Genomic DNA, 27,950 nt, shown 5'->3' on the forward strand with positions numbered 1-27,950 from the left:
TGTATTGTTTGAGTTGGCTATCATTTTTATTTTCTGCATAAGTCATTCTACTTACTTCTACAAAGTATATATATATATTTTTTAAATCAATCAAAAAATAAAAAGCCTGATATCCAGTATTTTCCTTTTCCCTTGCTCCGGGATGCAGATCTCCTGGAGACCCGCGGAGGTCGCTCTGCTCTCTGCCTGCTCTCATTCTTTAACTCTCCGCTACGACTCTCCCTCAACTCGTCTCAGCCTCCCTCAGATACACGTACAGCACCGAAAGAAAGAGGCACAGAGAGAGAGAGAGAGAGAGAGAGAGAGAGAGAGAGAGAGAGAGAGAGAGAGAGAGAGAGAGAGAGAGAGAGAGAGAGAGAGAGAGAGAGAGAGAGAGAGAGAGAGAGAGAGAGAGAGAGAGAGAGAGAGAGAGAGAGAGAGAGAGAGAGAGAGAGAGAGAGAGAGAGAGAGAGAGAGAGAGAGAGAGAGAGAGAGAGAGAGAGATTCTGGTCAAGCTTTTCCGGTCTAGTAGCCTTTAATTTCCTCTCAAAGACCCCAGGCGTTGGAGCAGATATTGGACTATAGGCGGGCAGAAAGAGCGAGAGGGCGAGGAGCAGCGAGAAGGAACTGGGTCAATTAACGCGTACCACCTCCACCTCCACCTCTACCCCGCACGCCTCTGCACGATTACAGCCAGAGAATGCATCCTGTCGGCGGTGTAATGTGTCCTGAAAGGAGGAGTGAGTGAGTGAGTGAGTGAGTGAGTGAGGGGGAGAGCAGCAGAATGGTTCGGCTGGTGGGAGCGCACTGCACGGTCCGCTCCGCGCGTCTCTCCGCCTCCGTGAAGCCGCCACAGAGCGCCCGCCGGTGCCCCTTCTCCTCTCCATTGCACCCACCACCTCTGGGTAATGGTCCGTCTCGGCATTACATAACTCGGCGTCTTTATCGCTTTCACTGACTTGGTTTTCCCCAAAGAAACAGGAGCCACATCTCGTTCAACTGGAGACGAGGGTACGGTGGTTAGAACTGGATCTAGAGGCGGACTGTGCTGCCTTTTGCTGTCGTGGACTGAGGGACTGTCAGGGGGAAACCAAACACACACACATAGTACATGGGTGGAAACCTGAGTCCAGCGGTGATGGGAGCTCACTCACTCCGAGGAGGATTTCGCTGGTGTGCAGCCAGAAGCATCTGGAAAGGATAAGACAGGGATCCAGTCCTCCTACTCCAGAGGAAGTAGCCTATTCCCATCTCATTCACGTTTCAGCGTTTACATCAATGCTTTAATGTGAAAATGTGTTTGAATCACTCTGGCACTTTTTAAACCCCCTGGGTTCATAACAACATTTTTTCCTCTTTGCACCATTTGGTTTGGACATGTTGGATAACTGCTTCATTCAATAAAGTGGTTTAAAAAAGGACATAGAGGATATCTTCTCCCAGATTCCTGCGAGGTTTTTCCCCCGTAGCTATGCAGTGAGGATGTGTGCAGCCAGGTTCAGCGGCTGCCTCAATGGCTGTGCTGAGGAGTCCACCACTGCCGCCGCCGGTAGTGGTGTTGGTGCCTCGGCAGCGGGGGCTTCTGGTCCGGTCCCAGCCTCCAGGATGCTGGACTGGACGGAGACCGGTCCCCGTATCCTCCACAGCCTAGAGATGGGCACGGTGATGACCGTCTACTACCAGAAGAAGTCCCAGCGGCCCGAGAGGAGAACCTTCCAGATCAGGCAGGACATGCGACAGATAATGTGGAACCGGAATCCGGACAAGATAGAAGGAGAGAGTGAGTATTTTGGCGGGCGGCGTTAAAGCATGGATTGATTTAACTGCGTCAGTGATTGTGACCTCTTGACCCCTTGGGAGCCTCTGCTTCACACAAAGCAAACTCATAGGTACAGGATGACAGGACTTCCCTCTGTCAGTCTCTGTTTTTTTTATCTCCTGTGTAGGAAAGGGGTCTGGGAGTGTTTGACAAGCGAACACAGGACATGATGACACCCCTTCTGTGTCAATGTCTCAGTCCCTCTTAACATCGTGTTTAGTGTCAGCCGTCACAGATTCAGTATCAGAAGAAGACTAGGAGAGTTAATTTTTTAATTTCAATGCAACTTAAAGGTGGAGTCAGCAGTGATTCCGAAGTTGTTGAACACTTTTTGTGAACACCTTTAATATTTTTTACGTTATAAAGTGATTAATACCTATTTAAAAACTATAAATAGTCTAAAAAATAAGCAAGTAGGCTCAATATATTATATATCGATTTCATTGCAAATCGCAATATTGTCCACTAAAATAGCAGTTGCACAATTTCACCAAATCTTACAGCATTTTTTGGTTGTTTTGGTCTTTATTATCGCCTATCCTCGTGATTTGCCTGCTGTGAAGCTCCAGGAATGAGTATCAGTATGATGTGACATATTGCTTTGTTAGACTACCCCCCCCCCCCAACCATCCATCCATCCTGACCCGAACTTGCAGTTGAGTTGTCAGAAGCATCACAACCCTTTGACCTCTGTGTCAGTCTCCCAGTAACTCTCCAGATGCCCTCGCATTGGTCCTGAATCCCTCCCAGCCCTAAGCTTCCTGTCTGTCTGTCTGTCTGTCTGTCTGTCTGTCTGCCTGACTGTGGGTTGAGGCGCTGAAGCCAGCATGTTCGAGGGGAGTCAAGGGGCGAGTGGTCTCCTTATGAAGCGGCATGCTGTTCTTTTTGCAGCACAGTGCTGCCTGTCTGGGGGTGTGGAGGCTATTGTCTGCGCCCTGGATTTTGTGGCCTGGGGCAGGATTTGTTACAGTGTCTGTTTGCGCCACGAAAACTTATGGCATTCACAACTGGCATGATAGAGTTTCCTTCTGTCTACCATGTGTTATTCTAACTCCCAGACTCTTTACGGTAGCACGCTGTAAAAAAACAACAAACAAAACAAAAACCTCCTCCCCTATGAGATGGAACTATAGGTTATTTCGAGCAATCTTTCAGGTTTGGTTTTCCATCATCACCTCACTGAAGTAAAGAATTCTCGTCCTGCAAAGAGAAGAAAACATCTGGAGAAATGTGACAACAGATAAACCCACAGCATTCATATAAAAACACAAAGAAATAAAACGTGGACAAATTGAGAAACACTTTCATAATTTGACGCATCCTTCTTTCTGTGAAAAACTTAAGCTATTCAAAATGGCCAAGACGAGCCTTCAAGCATAGTTTAGGATTTAGGAAAGACTGGAAAACATCAATGCTCCTTTTGAGGCAATTCAAAATAAACCAGGAAATCAATGTAGGACTTTACGTTACACTGCGTGCTACATGACTATTTAAGTCACTCCTGTAAAAAAATATTCACGATCATGATAATGGAAATTCACCACAATCAACACATTAACAGTGTTTGTTCGCACAATTTGTGATTCATTCTCATATCGTCCCATCCCTACTCCACGGCACTAGCAGCACGTTCTTGCATGTTTTGTCCAATCAAAGCTAAAGTTCTCATTGCATGTTTCTCGAGACCCACCTCATCCCCACAGCCATTCTCCTAAAGCCCAGAGACTAATGGCCGCTGCACACATGTAGGCGTTGTTTGTTCTATGGGAGCCTTCTTGATTATTTATTCATAATCATGAACCGCATGAAAAGGCGCCTTCGCTAAATCCAATGGAACAACGACTATGAGACTGAGAGACTGAGTGAACAGTTGCACCGCTCAATCAGAGCAAATCTACGTGATCCCTCACAGATGAAAACACACACACACACACACACACACACACACACACTTTCATAAACCACAAACGCCCCCTTTACAAACAACCTCCCCTCTGGACAAACGCTGCAGCACATTCCAGGAACTCGGCGGGTCTCTCCTTCACATTATCTCCCACAGCTCTATCTCTCAGCTACCCACCTATTCTCACTCTCTCTCCCCCCTCTCTCTCTCCCTCGCCTCTCTGTTTTCCTCCCCCAGCTGTCTTTTCCTAATCCCCCCCCCCCACACACACACACACACACTCCCCCACCTTAAACAAGCTCCTCATTCTCAAGATTTACTCTGCCCTCCCATTTTAACTTTCTCTGTTTTCTTTCACTTTCTGTTTGAATTTCAGGGTCATTCATCTGATACTTTGGTCTTTTGTTTTCAGAAATCTAACTCATATTTATCTAAGTTACCCTCTCCCCTTCTCTCCTGCTTTCCTTCCTTTTCTGTGTTTCTCCTTCAGCTTCACTACACACACACGCACACACACACACACACACACACACACACACACACACACACACACACCTCAGTCACAATTCAGTGTATGAGCGCCTTGGCACAGAGTGGAGGTATTAAATCCAGAGGCAAGGGAAGTGTGGGGTTATCAGGGAGTGTCTCACTTCCTGTCTCAGATTGAAGGTCTAGCTGGCTTCAGGAAAAACAAAAGGCCCAGCATCTTCTGCAGGAACCACGAATAAGGCGATAATTGTGGCAACATTAATCCAGACTAAGACAACTCTATGGAAGGATATTAGGGCCATGGTGCGCTGCAGTTCAAGAATGTGGTAAAGCTGGGATGGGAAAGATATTGACGGCTTCAAACTTCAGGGATTAACATGCAAAATGTTACTCAAACACAATCTTTCATACCGTTGTTAGGCAAACAATGGGCTACAACCTTATTTTTACAGAAACAAGACGTCCTCTGAGCATGACTAATAACTGCATTGCACTGTATTATGAAGGTATTGAATATTTATCTCTTCTGCGTTGCCATTTGCAGACCTTCGCCACGCTAGTCTCACAGCCCGCTGCACATAGAGAGCGATGTTATTAGTCGAGCATAGAGGACGTCTAGTTTCGGTACACAATGAGATTGTAGCCTATTGTCTGCAAGTTAAAACGGTAGAAAAGATGCATTTGTCCTTTAATAATGTTTTCTTATGAGTTATTGATCCTGGGAGTTCGAATCTGTCAACATCTTTTCAACTTTACAAACTGTTGACCTCTCAACTTTAATTTCGACATTTCGACTTTTTTTTTCTCAAAGTGCATAATGACATTTTGTTTTCCTCCTCTTATTTTTCTCCTTCTCGTGGCCCTAATACTCTTAGCTCCAACACTTTACCACTTTTCCCATCCCTCCGTTGAGTTACCCAGTTTTAACCCGGGCCTTTTAGCTTTTGCTTCACCACCCTTGGCTTCCCTGCGATTTATGATCCGCGAGCAGACTTCTGCCATCTGGTATAGGGGGTGATGTCACCAGCTGTACCAGGAACAGTTTGTTTCGCTGGAAGTGCACTGCAATTATCAACGGCTGGTGGTTTTGGGCCGGCAGTGCACACAGCTCACGGTGCGTTCAGGAACCCTCATTCAGTCCGAGCCCAGACCATCGGGCACTGCAAAAAGAAAGACGTTTAGCTCTCCAGCTTCTTTGCAGTTTCATATTTTCTGAGTTTGTTTAACTGTGTAGTGTCTTATTCTCTGATGTGTCTCCAGTTGGCCTAACCTTTCCTCTCTCTCCTGTTAACGTTCTTTAGAGTTTAAATCAGACCATTCTCCAAAGGATTTGTGTGTCACTTCTCTATCACTAACACATTTATTGCCTGGATCAGGATTAAAGGCTGCAGTGGGAGGTTCATATTTGTGTGTGTGTGTGTGTGTGTGTGTGTGTGTGTGTGTGTGTGTGTGTTCTCATTATCAGTATCTTTGTGTTGTTGAGTGAGACAGGTAGTTTGTGTGTTAGTATATATTTGTTAACACAGTAACGGTGAGTTAAGTGTTACACAGGGCGAGCTTGTGCATCTGTTTGCCTTATTGTCCGGCGTCCAGACTAAATGGCAGGAAGTAATAAAGGGAGAGACCAGAGGAAAAACAAATACCAGGTTTCAGGGTAAGTTGAATCAAAGTATGGGAGGAAAGATTAGTCAGCTTTGGACTGTGCGGCACTTCGCAAGAACATTGCTAAAAGCTTTATTATGGCTCGATATTTAGTTTGATGCCAGTGTCGATACCTGCGTTTCAGTACTGATTAGGAAATGGTTTTCTAAAAATACTTTTTTCTTTTCCTTAACAATACGTTTCAAATGCCTCTTTGTCCGACAAAAATAAGCCATTAAACAACTCCAATACAGCTACCTGAAGAAATAACTCACATGCAGTTCAATTGAATCAAAATGAGTAGAGAAATAATCTGACCAATCATTTGATGTAGATTTTAGTAATTGAAAAGTTTTGAACACTTCCGCTTGCTAAACTACTCTACTCTATAATGGCTAATACACCTCTTACCAACGCCTTATGAGCCATTAATGAAAAATAAAAACATTTGGGTTTCCAGTTTTTGAAAGATCTATCTTGTTGGCTGGAATTTGTACATGTCAGTAGAGTCGTCATTGGTGCAGTGTGTAAAGGGAATAGGCATTTGTTCAGAACAGACTTTGTAGAAATGGAATATAATATTCATAAGTATGTTTTAATTAGTGTATCATCGCTTGAAAATAAAAGGTGTTGGTAATTTATTTACATTATTAAGAACCTTGTACAATATATACACTGTACACACTATATACTGAACGAAGCGCGCCGCCATGTTGCACCTTCAGGTTTCTACAGTAACACAGAACTGACAAACTTAACAGTCCAATTCCACTTTATATATAGTTGGCATCCTGGGGAAATGCGCCTGTTGGAAGATGAAGAAGTCCTATAGAAATAAAATACATCTTTACTTCATCACTTGATATTGTGGAAGGTCTTGAGGCAGTGGTGGATGATGCAATCTTTAGAAGCTAGTAACTAGCTGTTTATTGTTGAAAGCCACTGTAGCGTCTGCAAATTCTTAGAACGGCTGCTAGTTGTTTGTGATTGTGAATGGTAATAAGTTGGATGGACTTTGGTCCAGATGCTCTGCTGAACATATTTTTCCATGGGAGGAATGAAAGGATAATAAGCCTGGTGTTATTTTATATTTGTATTATTGCTGAGGAAAGACTCAAACCCACAATGAGTTAATCCGCCTCTCAATACCCTCTCACTTCTCTCCCCACTTCTCTCCCCCTCATACCCGTCCGTTGCTACTGAAGACAGAAATCTTAAGAAAAAGGTTACAGAGAAAATAGTTTCATCCTTAAAAGCTCCTAAAATAGCTGGTCACTTTAGGTTACTCATACAGGAGGGAATGGTGTAATTGTCAGGGACTATTTTCAGTGGCAATGAATGCATGTGGTTGTTGTAGTAAGTAGGCCTATTGGGGGCAGCAGGACGGTGTTTGTGGGGCTCAAAATAGAGTCCAAATAATAAACAACAGTGTATGCTCAGAGGACGAATATAGGCCTAGATCAGATTGTCACTGTGCACTCACAATTAGAAAAATAAAGAACATCATAAAACCTTTTATATACTATCTATGCATAAAACGTGTGTTTTAATTCATCTGGTAGTTGTGCAGGGCAGCAGGAAGGTGCTGTGTTTGCAGGAATTATTGCAGAATTCTCCCTTTAAAAACCTTCTCTCTTTTTTTAAATAGAGCAGATCATCTGTGGGCAAGAACACATTTCCATCTGAGGATAATAGACTTCTTTCTACTTATCTCATGCCAAAGGTGCTCCCTGTCTTCTTCACGTGCAGGAGACTCAGATAGGAACCAGATTCCCCCTCTGTGTCGGCCGTTTGATTCAGGATCATATACAAGCTGCTGAGGACGTATCACTTTGGCCCCGATAAAGACCAGCAGCAGGTTTAGATAGTTCCTACCTTCTTCCTGTTAGTCTGGTTATATAAAAATGGAATAAACGTAATTTATTATTATCCAGGGTTACAAGAGTGATATTCATACCGTGTGTGTGTGTGTGTGTGTGTGTGTGTGTGTGTGTGTGTGTGTGTGTGCGCGTGCGTGCGTGCGTGTGTGTGTGTGTCTGTCTGTCCGTCTTCTTTAGTAGGCCTGTGGGAGACTGCATGTTCGTGTGTGTTTGCACAAGACATATGCTGTGTCAATAAGCCTGGCTTTTTCTCCGTGGGTGTGTCGACCGCTGCAAGTGTCACAGTGGAATCCAGAGTTTGCATCATACTCTGTGGTCAGTGGCCTGACTCTGTTTAAACCCCTTTATATACTATCTATGGTTTAACCTAAGCTTATTTTTTTAAATGGAAATTTATATGGATTACGTGTTTTATGTAGAATTGAAATGGTGATATGCGCAGATTTAAAATGTTTTTAATCTTTTTTCCAATAATAAGACAATAAAGTTTTTACAAAAATTAAATAAGAGCTGAATTTCTGCTGCAATTATGTGTTAAAAAAACACCAACCCTAATCCATCTGATAAATGTTCCTTAATCAAGAATTGTAGGGTACTACCTTAATCTTAATCTGCTGTATATTCTTTACATTCTTTACTTACAATAACTACAGTATATTCTATGCTACATTTTAACAGGTGCAGAATTTGTAGAAACACTGTTTCAGAGCTTCAACCATAATGTAAAACTAGTGTTAAATAACCCAATCAAACCTTCTTTAAAATATAAAAAGCATCTTATAATCAATACAATCTTCACACAAAGGCCTACACCCAAAATATCCTCTCCTTCTGGTTAATCCCTACATTTAATGCTTGGGCGACAAATGTTTGATGAAAGAGTATTTGGGGATTGTGGAAAAAACTTTTATAACTGTGGTAAACGTTGTCATTATTCATTCATTAAATCCTTGAAATGCTAGAGTGGGACTGAGTTAGCTTTAGCAACAGTTTTCAACAGTCTTCTAAGGGTCACAGTCAGCTGTTATACCACTTAAAGTGACTTATTCCGTGAACAGGTTTAAGAGGCTTCTCAGCTGTGAGGTTCAGGGATTCTTCCTCCTGATGAATGTTAAGGAAAAGTTACTGAAAGTCAAACATTTGTTTGGCCGCTGCTGCTGAAAAAGCTGAAAAAGCTGTTAAGACTTTTCGGAGCATCCTGCCACTGACAGCTGAAATGTTTGTGTGTCTGTGTCTGTTTTTTGGACTCTGCGGAGTTTCTCACACACACACACACACACACACACACACACACACACACACACACACACACACACACACACACACACACACACACACACACACACACACACAATGCACATTTGTTGAGTTCTCCGGCAGCAGATTTCGGTGTGTTTTTGGCAGGGAAAGCAACAACGTGCCTGAACTGTGATTTATGGTTGTGCATATTTGTGTTCATGCAACACTATCCTTCCTTCCTTCCTTCCTTCCTCCCTCCCTCCTCCAGTCGACATGCGAGAGATCCGGGAGCTGCGGTCGGGGAAGGGCTCCCGTGATTTTGAGCGTTACCCTGAGGAGGCCCGTAAACTGGACGCCACCCACTGCTTCATCGTGCTGTACGGCCTGGAGTTTCGCCTCCGGACACTCAGCGTGGCCGGTCAGTGTGTATCAATACTGCACTGTATGTAGGCTACTGTACTCTCACAGTCAGTACTAGAGGTTATATGTCACACTACATACATCCCTATTTCATTTGACCCACATCTTATCTGATTATCTTATGAGTTTGACCTTTCGCCGCTTGTCTCTTTATGTCTCTCTCTCGCCTCAAAATACTTTTAAGTTTACATAAGGTGAGACACGGCAGGCCAAAACATCATATTTCATACTAGTATGAATGAAAGGTCCAACATGTATATATTTTTTTTCTTTACTAAACTGTGTCTATTTGGGTCTGTATATTTCTCCTATACAGCCATCTTTAAAGGCCCTTATCTCAAAATATTTTTTATTTCTTTTTTCTCTGAACCAAATATATAAGCACTTACATCACCAAAACTTTCCATTATCACTTCGAGCACTATTTTGAATCTGTAGGTTATCACAGAATGATTTGTTCATATGTTGTTAATTGTCTGATTTATGATACTTTTTCTTCTTAAAAACTTGCAGAAAATGCATTTTTACAACCTGTAAATATTTGTTGAAGAGATGCAAATGTAAGCATATTGAGTTAGATATAGCCAAATATGCATATTTGTTAAAAAATAATAATTGGTATACAAAAAATAAGTTCTAAGGATAAGTTAGTCGCCAAAGTTGGACATGTTGTGTCTTTTCTTCCCTGCATGACGTTTCTTCTTGTGTCTTTGCAGCCTTCAGTGAGGAGGAGGTCAACATGTGGATCACTGGTCTTAACTGGCTCATGACCGACACTCAGAGAGCGCCCGCACCACAACAGATAGACAGGTGTGTTTGTGTGTGTGTGTGTGTGTGTGTGTGTGTTCATGTGCATATTTGCTGATTTTTCTCGATCTTCTGTGATTGTAAACCTTGAGTTTTGGATGAAAAAAAAACAGAAGTTTGTTTTGTGTTTGTTTGCATAAGAAGATGTTGCAGCCTGGACGTTATAAGTAGAGGTACTGGGCGGAGGAGAGGGCTAGTGTTTGTTTTGAGCTGAAAATATTGGCTCCAGATGAACGTGCGGAGGCTGTTTTTGGTTTTGTGTGGTGTGAGCAGGAGAACAGAAGGAGGCTGTGAGGATGTGTAGGAAGAGTGTATGTGTTGTTGACATTTAATGTGAGCAGTATATGTTTGGGAACGGTCAGAGGAAGTGAAATTGCTAATTTTGTCTGTTTATGACAGTTGTGTAAACTGTTTGTGGATGCATCTGCTGAATGGGATGTTTGACCAATAGGGACAGTCATCCACATACAACCTATTGCCTAAGGTCGAAAGTGTAAGGAAATAATGATACTGCCGCTATTGTGCAGATCATTTTTCCTTTTTATATGAAAGGATGGAAGGTTTGTAGACATATTTATGGAAACTTACTAAGCTTCAAGTCTCTAGTTTAATAACTCATGTCCTGTCCACTTTGGTGGGACGCTAGAGGGCATCATAATTATTTATACTATGAAGAAATGTTGTTTTCTCCTTTTTGTTCAAGCCTTTAAAGCATTAGCGATATCAGCTATTAGTTTAAGCTGCTAACCTAAGAACTGATTCCCAATGTTTGTGTTTTCATTTCAACACCTGCACAAAGAGGATGCCAAGTTAAGAACACATTCAATAAAGAGTTGAGCTCTTGCTTTAGCCAACATCTAGATTTTTGGTTTTTAAAAAGATGCAAATATACACATAATGAGTTAGCTATTGCCAGATTTGCATATTTATTCAAAAATTACTGAAAAATTGTAGTACAATTTATTTTATTTTATGCAATTGATCAATTGGCAGAGTTTCATGATGAAATCTATACGTTCAGAATAACCCTATTCAAGCCTCTCGCGTCTATTCAAAAGTCTCGCCTCAAGTATCATTGTCTCTCTCCCCCTGTAGGTGGCTGAGGAAACAGTTTGAAGTCATGGACAGGAGCCACGAGGGCAGGTGGGTGACTCACCATAAACACTATCAACACCCAATCGTAGCGGTCACGTCCGTCTGTGATGTCTGTCACAGCAGGTGGAACCAGAACCAGATGTCAACAAAGACCATGTCACACCCCTGACCTTAAATCTCTGCAGCCTGATACACACATCCACATATCACACACACACACAACACTTTCTCTTTTCTCTCTCTCTCTTGTTCATGTTAATGCGTCCAGGCTTCTGTTTGGGTGGAAGCCGCTCCAGGACAAACAGCCTGCCACCGCCTGATAAGCAGCAGGAAGTGATGCGTTGGGTTGGGAGAGGGCAACTTCCTGTCTCCTGTGAAAATAGTAACAGTAACAGTAGCTAGACAGAGGGAAGTGGGTGGAGAGACCAATCAGACCCTGGCAGTGACGGCGGTCGTTGACCCCAAAAAGTTCCTATCCGTGTCAGAGCAGTGATCCCGATTTTTTTTCCTTTTCTTTTTTTCTTTTCCTACCTGCTCCCTCTCGCTTCCTTCCTTCCTCATTCTGTTTCTGTCGGCCGATGCTTGCATGTGTTTTGTTAATCAGTAAAAGTGATTATCCAGGTGCTGTTTGTCCTCAGATTTAGAGGTAAAGACATTAGCAACTCCACAGACGCAGCTGCAACAATTTCTGTGCAAACATATTCCAAGGTTAACACTTGACAAAAAACAATCTCAGCATGAGGTCCATTTAGTGGCCGGCCTGCAGCTTTTCATCATGTCACGTAATGTTCAGTTTTCCAGTTTTTCTGATTGTTTGGTTTTCTTATTGTTGGTTTCAAAGTCCAATTTATATCCAACAATATACTCAGTTTAATGTTCCAATATAATCTGAAATTAAAATAATCTAGCTATATGATATAACAATAATAGCACCATACTTTTGTCCAAATAGTGCTTCAGAGGTGTAGTAACACAGTTCGTCCAATACTGCTTTCATCCAGACAGAGGGTTTGCAAGTCATCAACTAAGATTGGGACTCCTGTACCAATTGTTTGCTTCCATTGCTGCAAAAGCTAAAAGTTGTTAACCCATTATTTGTTCCCTGAAAAATGCCTTTTGTGCAATTCTGAAATTGACATTACACTTTTGGTTGTAAAAAGATCTAAAAACGTAGCATGTTTCAACACAATGAGATTTTACCTATAAGTCCAGCAGGATGAGACCTGTCTCTTCCGAGTCCTCACTTTCGGCCTGGAAATATACAATCCTGTCATTGACACTAGCTCTGTTAGTTTTGTTACACAGCGCCATCTCCTGGTGAAAATCACATGTTTGTTTGCCCTGTTATTCCTTTGATATTTCTAACCGTCATACCTTTTTTGCTCTTTTATTTCCTATGTCAGCATCACAGTGAAGGATGTGAAAGCTCTGCTGCCTCAGGTCAACTACAGAGTCCCCAACACGCGCTTCCTCAAAGACAAGCTTCAGGTCAGAGCAGAAAATATGTCCGATAAAAGTATTTTGTTTTCTCACCTGCAGCTCATATGCCTTTCTGTTTTGTGTCAAACTAACTAACTCTCATCCTCTGTGTGTGTTCAGGAGGTGGAGGCCAGGAGCGACCTGTCCTACCCCAACTTCGCACAGCTCTACAGAACTCTGATGTTTGACGCACAGAAAACTGTAAGTGTCAGTTTTAGGTTCAAGGATCACAGTAAAAATAACTTGTTTTAAAGATGGTTCCCAGTCACTGTTAAAAGACCATACCAGCATATCAGTGTCGCCTCAATTACAAATCCTGTAAACCCTTTTCAGATTTATGATTTGTAATTTTAGACTTTTTAAATGTATTTTTCCTCTATACCAGCAGCCATTGATTTCCATTTATTTTCGTAAGGCGTTCAAATCAAATGGCAGAGTGGTCTGATGGTGCCTCACGTCACAGTACACATACATTCTGCATTTCTTTCTGTCAAACTTGCGTTTTCATTGCAGTTTTAATCGAAGCAATCCATCTGCAGTTAAACTGCATTGCCAAGCAAAAAAAACAAAAACAATGTTCACAGCTGTATTTATTATCATGTAAAAAAAGGGTGAATGCAAAACAATGGATGACTGGGGAAAAATGATTTCATATATCTAAAACATAAGAGCATGGATTTCAGAATAACGCACTGTGCACTTTGACACCCTTTTCACTGAAGAAAATATACATTTCACATAATTGATGTAAAGTGCCTATTGCTATACTCCACCACACTTGGCTCACTTTGTCCTTTTACTGTTGACGCTTGACCTGGCTCCCTCCCTCCCCACCTGCCTGTCACCTGGTTCCTCCCTCCGCTCCTTCTGTTCCCAGATTATTGAGCAGCTGGAGCTCTCCTTCCCTCTGCGGTGAGTCCCTCCACCTTCACCTCTTCCTCAGTGTCCACTCCCTCGTCTTCACGTCCTCCCCCTGTTTGTCCAGTTTCTCTTAAAACACACTTAACTAATCAATGACCCATAGAAAGCTTTTGACTTTTAGGGAAAGTTACATTTTTCTGTGTATATTTGTATGTTTACTGTGTTTTTCTTGGCTATAAACATTGTAGGACAATATCCTTCAAAAATGGCTTAATATAATTGGCAGACAGAGGTGTGTAACCCTCTTCCTACAGAGGTTAACAGGTGTTTTATTCTATCATTCCAAATTTTCACTACGTTGTCAGACAGTGTATTACTATTGACTTCATATCATTGTTTTCTGTTCCCCTTCTAATTTGTACTTTTTTTTAAATGCCTAGATTATTTGTGACCTTTTCATTACAGACACTATGTAGAATGAGGGTCAATGTGTAATTTTGCCACTAACATTAAGTTGCAACTTTAATTTGAAACCTCACTCCAGTGCTGCTTCTTCATCAACATCTTGATAATGCTTGTGTTTGTAGGAATGTGGACAGACCCGAGCTCTGTCAGATATCCCTCTATGACTTCCAGAAGTTTTTACAGATGGACCAGAAGGTAATGAGAAAATTCAGCACCAGACAAAAAAGTTACAAAAAAAGTTAAAAAAAAGTTTAAAAAAAAAAAAATCTTTTTCCTGGCTTTTCTCAGGACTCCTGGGCATCTGATCTGAGTCGGGTCAAGGAGTTTTTGATGGCGTACACGAAGGGCGGCCCGCAACCTGAGCCCATGCTACAACTTGATGAGGTGAAATGCTGTTAAGACAACAAGTGTGCAAAATACACTGTGGGTCATTTCTCCTACTTTACAGTCTATTCTGTTCCAGTTCCTGACGTTCCTGTTCTCTAAGGAGAATTCATTGTGGGACCCTCGACTTTCACCTGTTGTTCCTGATGATATGAAAAGGCCGCTGTCTCAGTACTGGATCTCCTCTTCACACAACACGTAGGTCACAGATTCTTTGTCTCTATACTGCTAAATGTTCATATTTTACAACCTCAATAAAGACACACCAACAGAGTTGTTTCTCAGGAATCCTCAAATGTATGACAAGGTCTTGTTATTAGGGAAATCATTTTCTTAGTTTTCCTTAGTACAGCTTTTCTTCTGTATTTCCATGTTCTGGTTCCTTCAGATACCTGACAGGTGACCAGTTTTCCAGTGAATCATCTCTAGAGGCCTACGCCCGCTGCCTGAGGATGGGCTGCCGCTGCATTGAACGTAAAAGTCTCCGACATTGATGAGAAAATAAAAATTATGGCTTCATGCAATCCACCGCTTGCTTGCTGTTAAGTTGATGGTATTCTGCTGCTCTTTCAAAGGTCTTTGCCACACTCCCTTAGATGTTCAATGGCGTTGCTGTTGTGTTTTGTGTTCAGGTTTCTTTTCTTTTTACTCCTAAATCACGTGTTGTCTGCTCTCAGTGGACTGCTGGGACGGACCTGACGACCTGCCGATCATCTACCACGGCCACACTTTAACCTCCAAGATCAAATTCCTGGATGTGCTGCACACCATCAAAGAACACGCCTTCGTCACGTCTGAGTGAGTGATTCAAAGTCACTGCAAACATCCATCAACTTTTTTTATTTGCTTCATTAATATATCATTATTCTGATTCTTCAGATCTGTTTCATATTATACTATATCCATCTTGTGTTTCTAGATATGGAAAACACTTGCATAATACAGTTTCTTAGAAAGACAGATTTCTTACCTCTTCCGCAGATGAACACAAAAGACCTGCCTTTGTGTTTGTGCAGATACCCTGTGATCCTGTCCATCGAGGACCACTGCAGTGTGGTCCAACAGAGGAACATGGCCACGCACTTTAAGAAGGTGTTTGGAGATCTGCTGCTCACCAAACCAGTGGACAACAACGCAGAGGAGCTACCCTCACCCTACCAGCTCCGCAGGAAGATACTCATCAAGGTAAGCAGTAAGGCTGTGGACATGTCATAACAGACAGGCAAACAGACACATTTCTTATTGGTACAAAAATATGTGGCACATATTTTTACCAAATTTTGAGAACTTCGATATCCCAAATGTTTCATTCCAAACCAAGGCAGCGCTAATTTTGAAGGAGTAAGCATTAATCTCACATGCACTCATCAATGTCGCATTATTCTTTGCTTGATAAACTAACTTTTCCACCTCCGCCATTTATTAATCAAAATTGCACTTAAAATGACTGCAGTTTGTGTTTGTTGCATATCTTTTATCCTGACCCCTCGTGTACAATTGTACAACTCTTTTTAAATAGATAATTGTACATATTTATATTTATGATTATTATTATTTTTATATTTATATATTTTGAGATGCCGTTCACTATCTTTATGTATACACATAAACATAGTTAATTTCACCATCAGACCACAACAAATTCCTTGTGTTAGTATACATAAAGCCATTTTTGAAAACAAAATGTTGGATTGGAAAATCAGCTCATTCCAGGCTGTCTTAAGTACCGCCTCTGTTTAAAGTTTCCTTAAGTGTAGGTTTCTTTCAGGCCCTCCTAATTAGGCTCTTAATCGGGATGTAGCTCTCGTCTAGTGTGGCTAAAAAAAAAAATAGTTCCATGAATGCCACATCGTCACACTAAACACAAAGCCAAACGTTGAAGCTGCCATTGATCCGAGTGACTGGAGGTTTTCCCCCTCTGTGTCACAGCACAAGAAACTGGTGGAAGGCACGCTGTATGAAGAGGTGACGTCGGCCAGCTACTCAGAAAACGACATCAGCAATTCTCTGAAGAACGGCATCCTTTACCTGGAGGACCCCATCGACCACGTGCGTGTGTCTAAAAGCATCCGGTTTGACTGACTGTGCACACACTACATACTGTCAGCAGAGCATGTGGTATAACGGACGGACCCCCTGTTTGTTTGTCATTTACAGACTTGGACGCCACACTATTTTGTCCTGACAAGTAATAAGATTTATTACTCAGAGGAGACGTCTCACTACCAGACGGCTGAGGAAGAGGAGGAGGAGGAGGAGGAAGGGAAAGAGGTGGTGAGAAGATGATGATGATGATGATGATGACTAGAGTTTAATAAGAACAAAATCAGGTACTGAAAATATTGTAAAATATCACGCTGAAGATGTTTCTTTCTCTTTTTTTCGTGTTTTTTTAGGAGTGTAACAACAATGAGCAGCACTGTGCGGAGCGCTGGTTCCACGGGAAGCTGGGTGGAGGTCGTGACGGCCGACAGGTGGCAGAGAAACTGCTGCAGGAATACTGTGAGGGCGGGACCAGAGACGGAACCTTTCTGGTCAGGGAGAGCGAGACCTTCGTGGGAGACTACACCCTCTCCTTCTGGTCAGTCAGTAGTGATCCCAGCCTTCTGCTCTTCCTTTGCTCTTTTTTTTTTGTTAAGCGGTGGAAAATTGTTCAAATTTCAAATTTAAACAGAGAAATTTCATGTTGCAGTTTTAATGATATATCAATAAAAAGGTATTGAAAGTTGTGTACAGTATGATGGATTAGTGGAGATCAATGTACCAACTCAGACCTGTTGTTCCCCCTCCAGGCGCTCCGGTCGAGTCCAGCACTGCAGGATCCATTCCCGTCAGGAGTCCGGCGCCACCCGCTTCTACCTGACGGACAACCTGGTGTTTGACAGCCTATACCGCCTCATCTGCCACTACAGAGACACGCCTCTGCGCTGCAACGAGTTTGAGATGAGGCTGGGCAGCCCCGTACCTCAGCCCAACGCACACGAGAGCAGAGAGTGAGCCAGCGTTTGGGCTTGTGTGAAACAACCATCAAATAAGTGACTGAATGTCTGAAAAAAAAATTAGCTGCAAGAAAGTCAAAAATGAATTTAAAATAGTTTTGTGTGCTCCAGGTGGTTCCACTCCAGCCTGTCCCGTGTGCAAGCTGAACACATGCTGATGCGTGTTCCCAGAGACGGAGCTTTTCTGGTGCGCAAACGCAGCGAACACAACTCCTTCGCCATCTCCTTCAGGTAGAAACAAATCCACACACACTGTAGATGGATTGATAGATAATGATTATAAATAGACAGTTGGATTGTTTGGTAAGACCAAAACTCCAAATAGGCTACAAAAACAAGTGAAACCGCAAGCTAAATCTGACATTCAAGTTGAATTATTCGTCGCATGCGCAACTCACACAGGAGCATAATTGAAATTCTTATGTCTTCAACAATGCAACTTGATGTTAAATGCAGGAATACATTTGGCGGTATAATAATGATAATCATTCTGGGCTCATTTTCTTTCCCTTGTTTTTGTCTGTCTCCTTGCAGGGCCGAGGGTAAGATCAAACACTGCCGGATCCAGCAGGAGGGCCGTCTCTTCATGCTCGGCAGCTCGGCAGAGTTCGAGAGTCTGGTGGACCTCGTGAGCTACTACGAGAAACATCCTCTGTACCGCAAAATGAGGCTCCGATACCCCATCAACGAGGACACTCTGGACCGCATGGGCACCACGGTCAGTCAGGAACAGATCACAGTTAGGACAGTTATCACTTATCAGTTCACCCGGCACCATCAATTTCATTTTCTGCCTACAGTGGCCTAATATGCCCTCCCAAAATGAAGCTGTTGGTATCTGAAATGATACATGAAATGACATAATCCGTTTCATGTCACAGAAGGTTTTTTTTTATACCACTGTGAAATGACTGGAATAGAAACTAGTTGCCGAATCTAAATCTAGGCTAAAACAATCATGCTTTAAGACAGTCAGCAATAACTCTTGCAAAAGATGAGAAGTCATCGTACTCCATACACGTATGCAGAAACTTTTTTTGAATTGTTAAATCAAAGGGGGGGAAAGCAAACAATGGGAGTTTTATACAGATGTTACTAACAGTATTTGTTGTTTATTTCCAAGGAGCTTGACTATGGGGCGCTGTATGAGGTCCGCACTCCTCATTTCTATGTGGAGGCCAATAAGATGCCATCAGCACGGGTAAGTGACACTGTTTAAACTATGGATCTACACTTCATCATACCATGTAATAAATGATGAGTAGATTACATTCAAAACCCTAAAGTCTATACCCTATTGGACTTTTCCCCAAGTGTATTCATGTATAGTCTCATACTTATATATGAACCTAGTTTAACCATGTTTAACCAGGAAATGTGTATACATTCATGTATAGTCTCATACTTATATATGAACCTAGTTTAACCATGTTTAACCAGGAAATGTGTATACATTCATGTATAGTCTCATACTTATATATGAACCTAGTTTAACCATGTTTAACCAGGAAATAGGGAAAGGAAAGGCTTTTATAATTTTCTTGCCCCTTTGGGTGATGTGTTTATTTTAGGGGAGATGTGTGTGCTTTCACATTACATTAGTATGAAAGTTTAAACTGAAAAAAAAGAAATCAGGAAATGCATTTTGAAGGAGGAAGGTGATGTTTGAAGGAAAGAAAAAAGTGGGGAAATGAAAATACTCAAAGCCACCATATACAGTATAGGGTTTGAATCTGACGTTGTCGCCCGCCAGTAATGGAATCTAAAAATACACAGACAGTAGTTGAAGAAGCCTGATGCTGACGGTGTCCCTTTGCTGCTGTGTGTTTTCAGTGTACGGTCAAAGCTCTGTATGATTATCGAGCTCAGAGGGAAGACGAGCTATGTTTCCCCAAACAGGCGCTGATTCTCAGTGTGGACAAGCAGGAGGGCGGCTGGTGAGACAAACCAGTGGGAGTAGGGAGGTTTCAGGGATGAATATATTTTTATTTATATGTTTATAATTATCCCATAGTTTGACCATGGCATCAAATGCATGCAAATGATCAGTGCATGCGTTGCTCCAACAAAGATATAATTTGATTTTTTACTACTAGTCAAAAGTTTTAGAATGCCCAAGTGGCCCTAAAATTAAGCTACGATATAATTTTGCAGACATTAAAATGATAGTTTTCACAGTGATGGCCTCTGAAAGTTGATATACTGTATAAATATATAGTTAACTGGCTTTATCTAAAACATGTTGTTGATCATTAATAATTTAATATTGAGAAAGGCTACTTAGCTTCCTTGGGGGACACTGTACTATTTTACCATCATGAAACTATCCCAAATGAAAACTTAAACCTGGGTGTTGTGTTTAGGTGGCGAGGAGACTATGGAGGGAAGAAACAGCTGTGGTTTCCTGCAAACTACGTGGAGGAGGTTCCCAGCTCTCCCTCCACAGAGTTGGAGCAAGCGGTTAGTCTGAATTATCACACGGAGCACCGAGTCGATGTCTTGCTTTTCAAATTATAATCAAAATCTCTTTCAGTTTGTTGTTATTTCTGCGTCTCAGTCCACAGAGAACAGTCCTCTTGGAACATTCCTCAAGGGCTTCATTGATGTGCCCACCTGTCACGTAGGTGAGTCCCAAAAATAAACTGGCAAATATCATGCATTTACATTAAGGGTTCCTACAGCTTAAGGCAGTTAGATTTAATTTCTAAAAAACACAACTTTATAAAGCCATTCAGAATTAAATTGAAGACAAAGTTTACACAATCCAGCTGTAGAGAACAAAATAATCTCTTTCTTCTTCTTCTCCTCCATCCTCTCTCCCTCTATCTTTCTATCAAGTGGTGCATAAGGACGGGAAGAATTCTCGGCCCCACGTGTTCACGATCCACTCCCAGCAGCTGTCCTCTCACCCGGTCCAGACCCTGGATGTGGCAGCAGACACTCTGGAAGACCTGACCTGCTGGGTCAGCAAGATCAGAGAGGCAACGCAGAACGCTGACGCACGGGTCAGTGCGACGACAAGTCACGCACAATAAATCATTCACAATTTCAGTGAAGATTAGATTATTTATTTTGTTAAAAGACACGAAGAAGAATGATTCCAAAATAAATTCTTACATAGTTTCTGAACATTGCTGCTCGCTCAGAATTTGAAAGGATGCGCTACAGTATATTTTCACGTTCACAGATGCAAGAGGAGAAACAAATGGAGAGGAGGAAGAAGATTGCGGTGGAGCTGTCTGAGCTGGTGGTTTACTGCAGACCTGTCCCCTTCAACGAGGACAGTAAGGATCCAACTCCTCTCTCCCTCTTCTTTTTCTCTTGTGTCACTTACTTTTTTTAACACTGGTTGCATTTTCATTTGTCTTTCTGCTTCCAGAGATCAGGACGGAAAGGGCTTGTTACCGCGACATGTCCTCCTTCCCTGAGACCAAGGCAGAGAAGTTAGCGACGCGAGGCCGAGGGAAACGCTTCCTGCAGTACAACCGCCGCCAGCTCTCCAGGGTTTATCCCAGAGGACAGAGGCTGGACTCTTCAAACTACGACCCGCTGCCCATGTGGCTCTGTGGCTCACAGCTGGTCGCACTCAATTTCCAGACCCCAGGTCAGTGCTAAGTGTTAGTATGTCAAAGGGCAAACAAAATACGTGTTCCGTTCCGTTAGTACTTCGTTTTCCTTATCTCAGTAGCATTCAAATATTTGACCTTGCTAGGAGCACCTGATCACATTAATAGCGTTTGTCTAGGTCACAAAATACATGCATATTTAATAAATGTCTCACTGTGTGTGTGTGTGTGTGTGTGTGTGTGTGTGTGTGTGTGTGTGTGTGTGTGTGTGTGTGTGTGTGTGTGTGTGTGTGTTAAAGATAAACCAATGCAGCTCAATCAGGCCTTGTTTATGCTTGGCGGTGGCAGTGGCTACGTTCCTCAGCCTGATGTCATGCGGGACGACACCTTTGACCCTTTTGATAAGGACACATTACATGTGGAGCCAATCACCATCCAGTTACAGGTCAGACTGATGAACAACTGGACTGAACCAGTAGTGAGATTCATTTTTCTTTGTACTGTGTTGTATCTGCTTTTCACCTTTTTCCTCTCTTGCTGTATGAAGGTGCTGGGAGCCCGTCATCTGCCTAAAAATGGCCGCAGCATCGTCTGTCCCTTTGTGGAGGTGGAGATCTGTGGAGCCGACTACGACAGCTGCAAGTTCAAGACAGACGTAGTAGGTGAGACAGCTGCTGCTTTAGGGCCACACCTCTAAAACCCATCAAAAGAGGAGGCATTTTTTCATGCATGTAAAACGCTCTAGCGTTAATCTATGCCGCCCCCAGCACTGTGAGGCGAAAGCGTCTTTTTATCCTACGCTTCTATCCTATTTTTTGGACGTACGCGTGTAAACACCAGGTTGATGGCCAGTAAAAAGGTACTGAATACATATAGGGAAGAACGGGGTAATCTGAGCCACTTTTTACATTTGCTCCCCTCTAAGCGAGCTCAAATAAATCACTCAAATTTACACATTTCCCATTAATTCAGGATGTTTCCTAGAAATGGGCAATAGCAGAATTGTTTCAATACAAAGGGCAGTGAAAATATGATTGTTTTAAAAAAAGTTGTCATTTGGCTCACTTTACCCCAGCTGTGGGGTAAACTGAGACAGACCAGAAAAATCAAGGGGGTAAAGTGAACCAGCTGGGGGTAAACTGATCCACTTACTTTTTCCACTCTGAAACTACCATAACAACACATATTGTAACAGTTAGAATCCTGAAAGCTAGCCACACATTCCAGAACTAATGTCGGACTAGTAAAAGAATGATGGGGTTTGGTCAATTAAGCAAAGCAAATTTTCTAAACACTTGAAAGTAACTCTGAACAAAATCAAATACAACATATTATAATTCAAAAGTTTTTAATAAGATTCAAATGAAAGATAGAACCAGTTAGATTAGAACACAGTCTGGGGGTCAGAACACAGGACCCTTAGAGCCAGCTTGTGTCTGGGGGTCAAAGCATAGGAAAATCAGAACCAGCGAGAACAGCCTGGGACTCAGAACACAGGAGAAGACCCAACTGGATTATAACATCAGCCTGTCATACTCTACAACTAGGCCTACTCTACATTCCAGCCCTGAAGGTTACAGGGAAAGATGAGAAGGTGCTCTTTCCGTGTGGTTGCCCCAGGTCGTCTTCATGGTGTATTTCCTTGGCATGATGGCTTTTCTACAATGTGTATGACATTAAAATAAAACATATGATATGTAATATTACATTAAAATATGTTTAAGACTAAACTTAACTTGTGCCTCATGGTGGGGGAAAGTGAGAGTGTCTCACTTTCCCCCACAGCATTTGGCTCACTTTCCCCCACCACCACAATTTGAGAAAAAACTACCTCTCTTTTAGCATTTCAGGCTAATCTTTAGCTAATATCATCACATGGTTTTTATATGTTGGTAGTTCATCAACACGTATGATAGAAGTTTTTCTACGTGAATACATTTGCTTTGGCACAACAGTTGATCAAGTTGACAGCAAGAACATTTACTTTTACATGCAAAATACCTATTTTGGTGAAAAAAACATGCTCACCACCATGAGGTCCTCTCTTTCAGGGCCATGGAAAATGAGAGGGGCTTGAAAACATATATCTCACATGACCACAAATGTTTTCCGTTGCCTAGATACAGGGGGTGGCTCACATTACCCGATGCCTCAGATACTCCCTACTGTATTTATCTACATTTTGCAACCTAGTTTTCATTGTTTCAGACCTCATCAGTTTAGGCCGACTACAGTTCACTAGCCTATATGTTAGGGTTTGATCATTGTAATTTAAACTTTGATCATATTTTTTATTTTATTTTATTACCCACTGATGGCATGTTTTCTCCATTATTGCGGTTCATTGCAGCAGTGTTGATGGATAAATTAATAAGGAATACTCACACAAGGAATATACAGTATATATATATTATATATATTATATATATATAAGCACATACATACAAATATAATAATCTCAGGAGCAACAAGAAACAACCTTTAAAACCTGAAAGAAACAATGAGACAACATTTATCCTGAGAATGATCCACAAACATGATATTAAAATTGTTCATCCTGATAACATGTTTGGCCATATTCCAAAGCCCTACAGCCTTTGTTCACGTTCATGTCGTGATATGTTCCCTATGAATCCAGTGCTCATTAGCTATGCACTAACCATCTCTTCCTCCTGATTTTTCCAGCTGATAACGGTCTGAATCCCGTGTGGGTGCAGAAGGAGTTTGTCTTTGACATCCACAACCCCACCTTCTCCTTTCTGCGCTTCACCGTCTACGAGGAAGACATGTTCAGTGATCCCAACTTCCTGGCACAGGCCACCTACCCCGTCCGTCTGCTGCGGACAGGTGAATGTGGAACAAATGATGAGGATTTTTTGTTTGACAATTCCGCGAAAAAAAATCCATATCAAAAGCTAGAGCTAAGAATTGTAGAGTGTTCTCCTATTTGTCTGTATTTGTCTTCTCCTTTTTTAATCTCTGTTGCTGTGTGTTGTCAGGCTACAGGAGCGTCCCTTTGAAAAACAGCTACAGTGAAGAGCTGGAGTTAGCATCACTGCTGGTCCACATAGAGATCGTCAATGCAAAGGTGTCACTTTTTAAAGGTTTTTCCTTTATGTAAAATATGCAAAATCTACTGAACCAAATCAAAATCAAACTTTATTTATATAGTACGCTAAATTCATAAAAAACTAAAACACTTGGAGAAAGTAGATACATAAATCTTGAATTATAATCCTAAGTAAAATACAAATATAAAGGATATACTGTTAAATCGAAAGGGAAAAAGAGACAAATATATGTAAATTAATTAATAGATACAAATTATAAATTCAATTCAATTAAATAAAATTAAATATAAAGAAGATTAGATAATGAATTTTTCAATCGAAAGCAAAACTATAGCGGTGTTGAGTTTGCCTTTTTAAAAAGCTCAAAGTCAATCGCTCACACTTAAATCCATCTACTGTATAAACTGCAGCTCACACTATAACCTTGCTGTTTCTCTGCTCCTGCACTGTGGCTGCAGGAGGAAGACGATGAGAACCTGTACATGTCCATCCAGCGTCTGCGTGACCGAACCAGTGAGCTGTCCTCCCAGGTCTCCCTGCTGGAGAGGGCGGGCTCAGGGGATCTCAGCTACCAGCAGAGTGTGGAGGAGCTGAGAGCTGCTCAAGACCAACTCAGCCAACTGGTAGAGGCTCGGAACCGCAGGTGACTGCTGTTTTTATACAGCAAACACACACACACACACACACACACACACCGGTGGGAAAAGAGAGATATGTATATATTTGTGATTCTTGATTTTTCGTAGACATGTGTTTGAATTCCACATATTTTTGTTAATGTATTATATTACATTGTTATTTATGATTGGTGCTAAAACTATAAGAAGGTATGTTTGTCAATCCAAGTGGAATATGAATGAACACATTTGATTTGAATATTTTCTGGTTCCAGCTTCAGATTTGTGAGGATTTGCTGTTTTATTATTCAACAATAAATTATTCAGTGTAATGTTCTTTGTCCAACCTGTCTTAAAAGTATCTTTGTATAAGCATAACGAAAAGTGATAACATTGTAAGTTGACTTATCATCAGGTTTCAGACAAAACAAGCTGTGTGTAGATGTTACATTTGTATTCACTTTTTTGTCTCTACTTCTGTATATTTTATACAACTTGATTGAACTTAATAATAATCAACCATAGATAGTAAATAATATGGATGTAGCATCCGGGCTGACCTCAGTTATTCACACGGCATCCAATAATCCTGGTTTGTGCGCGTCGCCATTTTGTGAGGGGGAGGGAGATAGCTGACGTATACCTCCGAGGCAAAGTGAGGGACAACGGGCGGAGAGCTGTCACTCAAGAGATCGCGCCAATACATTTTAACCTCCGATAAAATAAAAACTAGCGTGGTCCGAAAAAATACACCCCCCTCAGTGTTGTCATGGAGATATGACCTAAACATACAGACTAAAATGGTTTTGTGGACCAGGCTGTAAATAGGTTTAATAAGACTTTGAAAACAGCCTGTTTAACAAGTGAGTCAATGAGAGATGGCTGTCTTCTGCTTCCACCCCCCTAGTGGCACTTCCAGTTACTACAGTTGTGGTCACTTCCTTATTGGATGCTGGTAAAAATCGCTGAGGTTGGGGCTTGTAATCAACACATTATTCAATACTGTATTATCAATACTCTTCAGTGGCAGCCCTGCTGAGGACATGTATGAAACATGGACGCATAAAAATAAACATTTAATAAAGAATAATTATTTTTACTTTCTCCAGGCTGGTGGAGAAGAAGAGGAGGGAGAGACTGAGGCAGCAGGTGTCAGTAAAGCGCAGCTAATCCTCCCATCCACCAGACAGCGCTGAACTGCAACACACATGGTGCCGGACACTCACTGCCTCCAGTCAGCCAATGTGCAGTGACAGCCTGGGAAAACAAACAGGATAATGAACAGTAATCCACTTTAACTGGAAACAACAACAACAACAAAAATCTTTCAAAATAAAACGTGAGATTTTATAGCAGGAAGAGGCGGACGTGCAAAGGAATCGACAAACAGAAGCATCTCATGGACTAAAAGAAACCTCACAAAACTAAGCTATAAAAAACAATCATGGACTTGAGGCTGAAACACAGTAAGAGCAAAACAGAGAAGAGCTGACTTTGATTTTATTTGTGTCCATGTGATCGTAAATTTAAAAAGTGTGGGTTATAGACTCTTGATTTAGAGAAACAAGGCTAATATGAAGATGCCACATACATAGTTAGTGTAAATTAACATGCATTTGCCATTTTTTTTCTGAAATTGTATTGACCAAACAGTTATAATTAAAATAATTCTCAGTTTGCAGTTGGTCGCAAATGACACTTAATTATCATCAATCATCATCAATGTGTTGTTGCTGGCCAACTGCAACCAAAAAAATAATTTCACCATTATTGCTATGCTAACCATAAATTAAGAGGGTCGGGGAAGCGCACATAAACCTAGGAAAAAAATCTCTTTCGATCAAGTCTGATTTAGCTCAGGCTGCTTCTTGTCAACTTTTATTAACTGGGACTTTTTAGGTCACGCCTCGAAACTCAACTAGAAATAATTTAATTTAAGCTCAAGATCAAGTTTACTCTTACTGTGTGTAGCGTCTTCAGTGAGAAACGGGATATAAAAAGGGAGAAGAAAACTCAGGTTACACTAATGGATAGAGGAAAAGACTGATATGTGGATAGAAAAAGGGAGCAGAGGGCATTCGTAGCAAAAAGTAAATATCATGTATGTGCCTTTGTGTTTTGTAGAGTATAAAAACTCAAATGTATAACAATGAAAGAAAACAGACAGCTTTCTGTTCAACTGGAATAGGGACCCTTTAAGGGAAAACTACTTACAAACTGGAGGAAGAGGAATTCACTAGACCAATACTCATGAAATGGGTAAAAAAAAACAATTTAGAGAATGTTTCTCCACATCAAGACCAAGTCTTTTCAGGTGATGACATGAACTCTGAAGATCCTTTTCTACCTGGGAGAGCACAAACTGAGGAACAAATCCTAACTAAGAAGGTCTTTTAATACTTCTTTTAAAAAAGGGCTCCAAATGCTTCTGTACTACCTTCAAAGAGAGGCATGAGAACCCCATGGATGTCACATGCACAGGGGCTCACACACACACACACTCACACACACACACACACAACAACAACAACAACAACAACAAACAAGGGCTACCACAGACAACAAACCGAAGCACTCTTTTACCTGCAGGCTCTGATTTCCCCTGCCTGAACCCCATGTCCAGGATCAGATTCCATTATCTGGCTCTAATCAACAGATGTGGCTTTAACTGGTCCGGGATCTGCCAAAAAGAAGCTTCATAATCCACGCATGGCTTCATATCTAAAAATTCCCTCCCCTCCCTTCTCCTTTCTGTGGCCTCTTCACCCTCCCATCATCCTCCTGTTCAATTTCTTATTGTATATAACTTGTTTTATTTATCTAACATGGTGTAGATCCTGTTTTAACAGAAGAACATACTGGAAGAATGATAAAGGACTACAGATTGAAGATACTGTAACTTTATGTAGAAATGTAAATTGTGTACGTGGAGCTCCCTTTAATAGACACAAACCTCTCCGTCTCTCACTCTCACCCTCACCCTCTCTCTCTCTCTTTCTCTCTATCTCTGTCCCTACGCTGCTGTCTCACTGTGTAGGGATGTCTATGCAAAGGTCGTCTTCTTGGCCTAAAGCCATTTGTGTATCGAGGTGATTTGCGTCAAGTTGTTTTTCTCTCTGTATCTATGCTAAATTTCCAGTATTATTTACTCTGCATTACAAATCCTGTGCAAGTTTACATTTAATAAAGCTCTTCCTTGTATTCTAGTGTGCACTGTTTTTATTTAAATGTAAATC

At 41.6% G+C, this 27,950-nt stretch overlaps 1 protein-coding gene across 2 annotated transcripts; it reads left to right on the forward strand.

Moving 5' to 3' along the window:
• The first annotated feature begins 560 nt into the window (after nt 1–560).
• On the forward strand, nt 561–27,898 carry LOC307254522 (1-phosphatidylinositol 4,5-bisphosphate phosphodiesterase gamma-1-like). Of its 2 annotated transcripts, none has more exons than XM_080032937.1 (32): nt 561–1,759; nt 9,219–9,368; nt 10,087–10,180; nt 11,273–11,320; nt 12,676–12,760; nt 12,872–12,952; nt 13,629–13,663; nt 14,200–14,272; nt 14,366–14,461; nt 14,541–14,659; nt 14,850–14,935; nt 15,139–15,259; nt 15,478–15,646; nt 16,391–16,510; nt 16,619–16,735; nt 16,858–17,042; nt 17,254–17,454; nt 17,572–17,691; nt 17,995–18,178; nt 18,584–18,661; nt 19,294–19,397; nt 19,824–19,920; nt 19,994–20,084; nt 20,299–20,465; nt 20,648–20,744; nt 20,840–21,064; nt 21,326–21,471; nt 21,574–21,688; nt 23,712–23,873; nt 24,026–24,114; nt 24,556–24,740; nt 25,824–27,898. In XM_080032937.1, exons 1-32 carry the CDS (start codon nt 1,462–1,464, stop codon nt 25,882–25,884), a joined length of 3,999 nt encoding a protein of 1,332 aa, XP_079889063.1. In that variant the 5' UTR covers nt 561–1,461; the 3' UTR covers nt 25,885–27,898. The 2 variants fall into 2 exon arrangements, with proteins under 2 accessions (XP_079889063.1, XP_079889064.1); XM_080032938.1 differs by having other exon boundaries at nt 16,619–16,732.
• Nucleotides 27,899–27,950: the final 52 nt, after the last annotated feature.

The sequence above is a fragment of the Ammodytes marinus genome (genome assembly GCF_949987685.1).
Source record: "Ammodytes marinus genome assembly, chromosome: 8".
Lineage (NCBI taxonomy): Eukaryota > Metazoa > Chordata > Actinopteri > Uranoscopiformes > Ammodytidae > Ammodytes > Ammodytes marinus.

Coding starts and splice junctions, on each gene's coding strand:
- LOC307254522 (XM_080032937.1), top strand. CDS start 1,462: ATGTGTGCAGCCAGGTTCAGCGGCTGCCTCAATGGCTGTGCTGAGGAG. Junction 12,953..13,628: donor TGTTTGACGCACAGAAAACT/GTAAGTGTCAGT, acceptor TTCTGTTCCCAG/ATTATTGAGCAGCTGGAGCT. Junction 17,692..17,994: donor TCCTTCGCCATCTCCTTCAG/GTAGAAACAAAT, acceptor GTCTCCTTGCAG/GGCCGAGGGTAAGATCAAAC.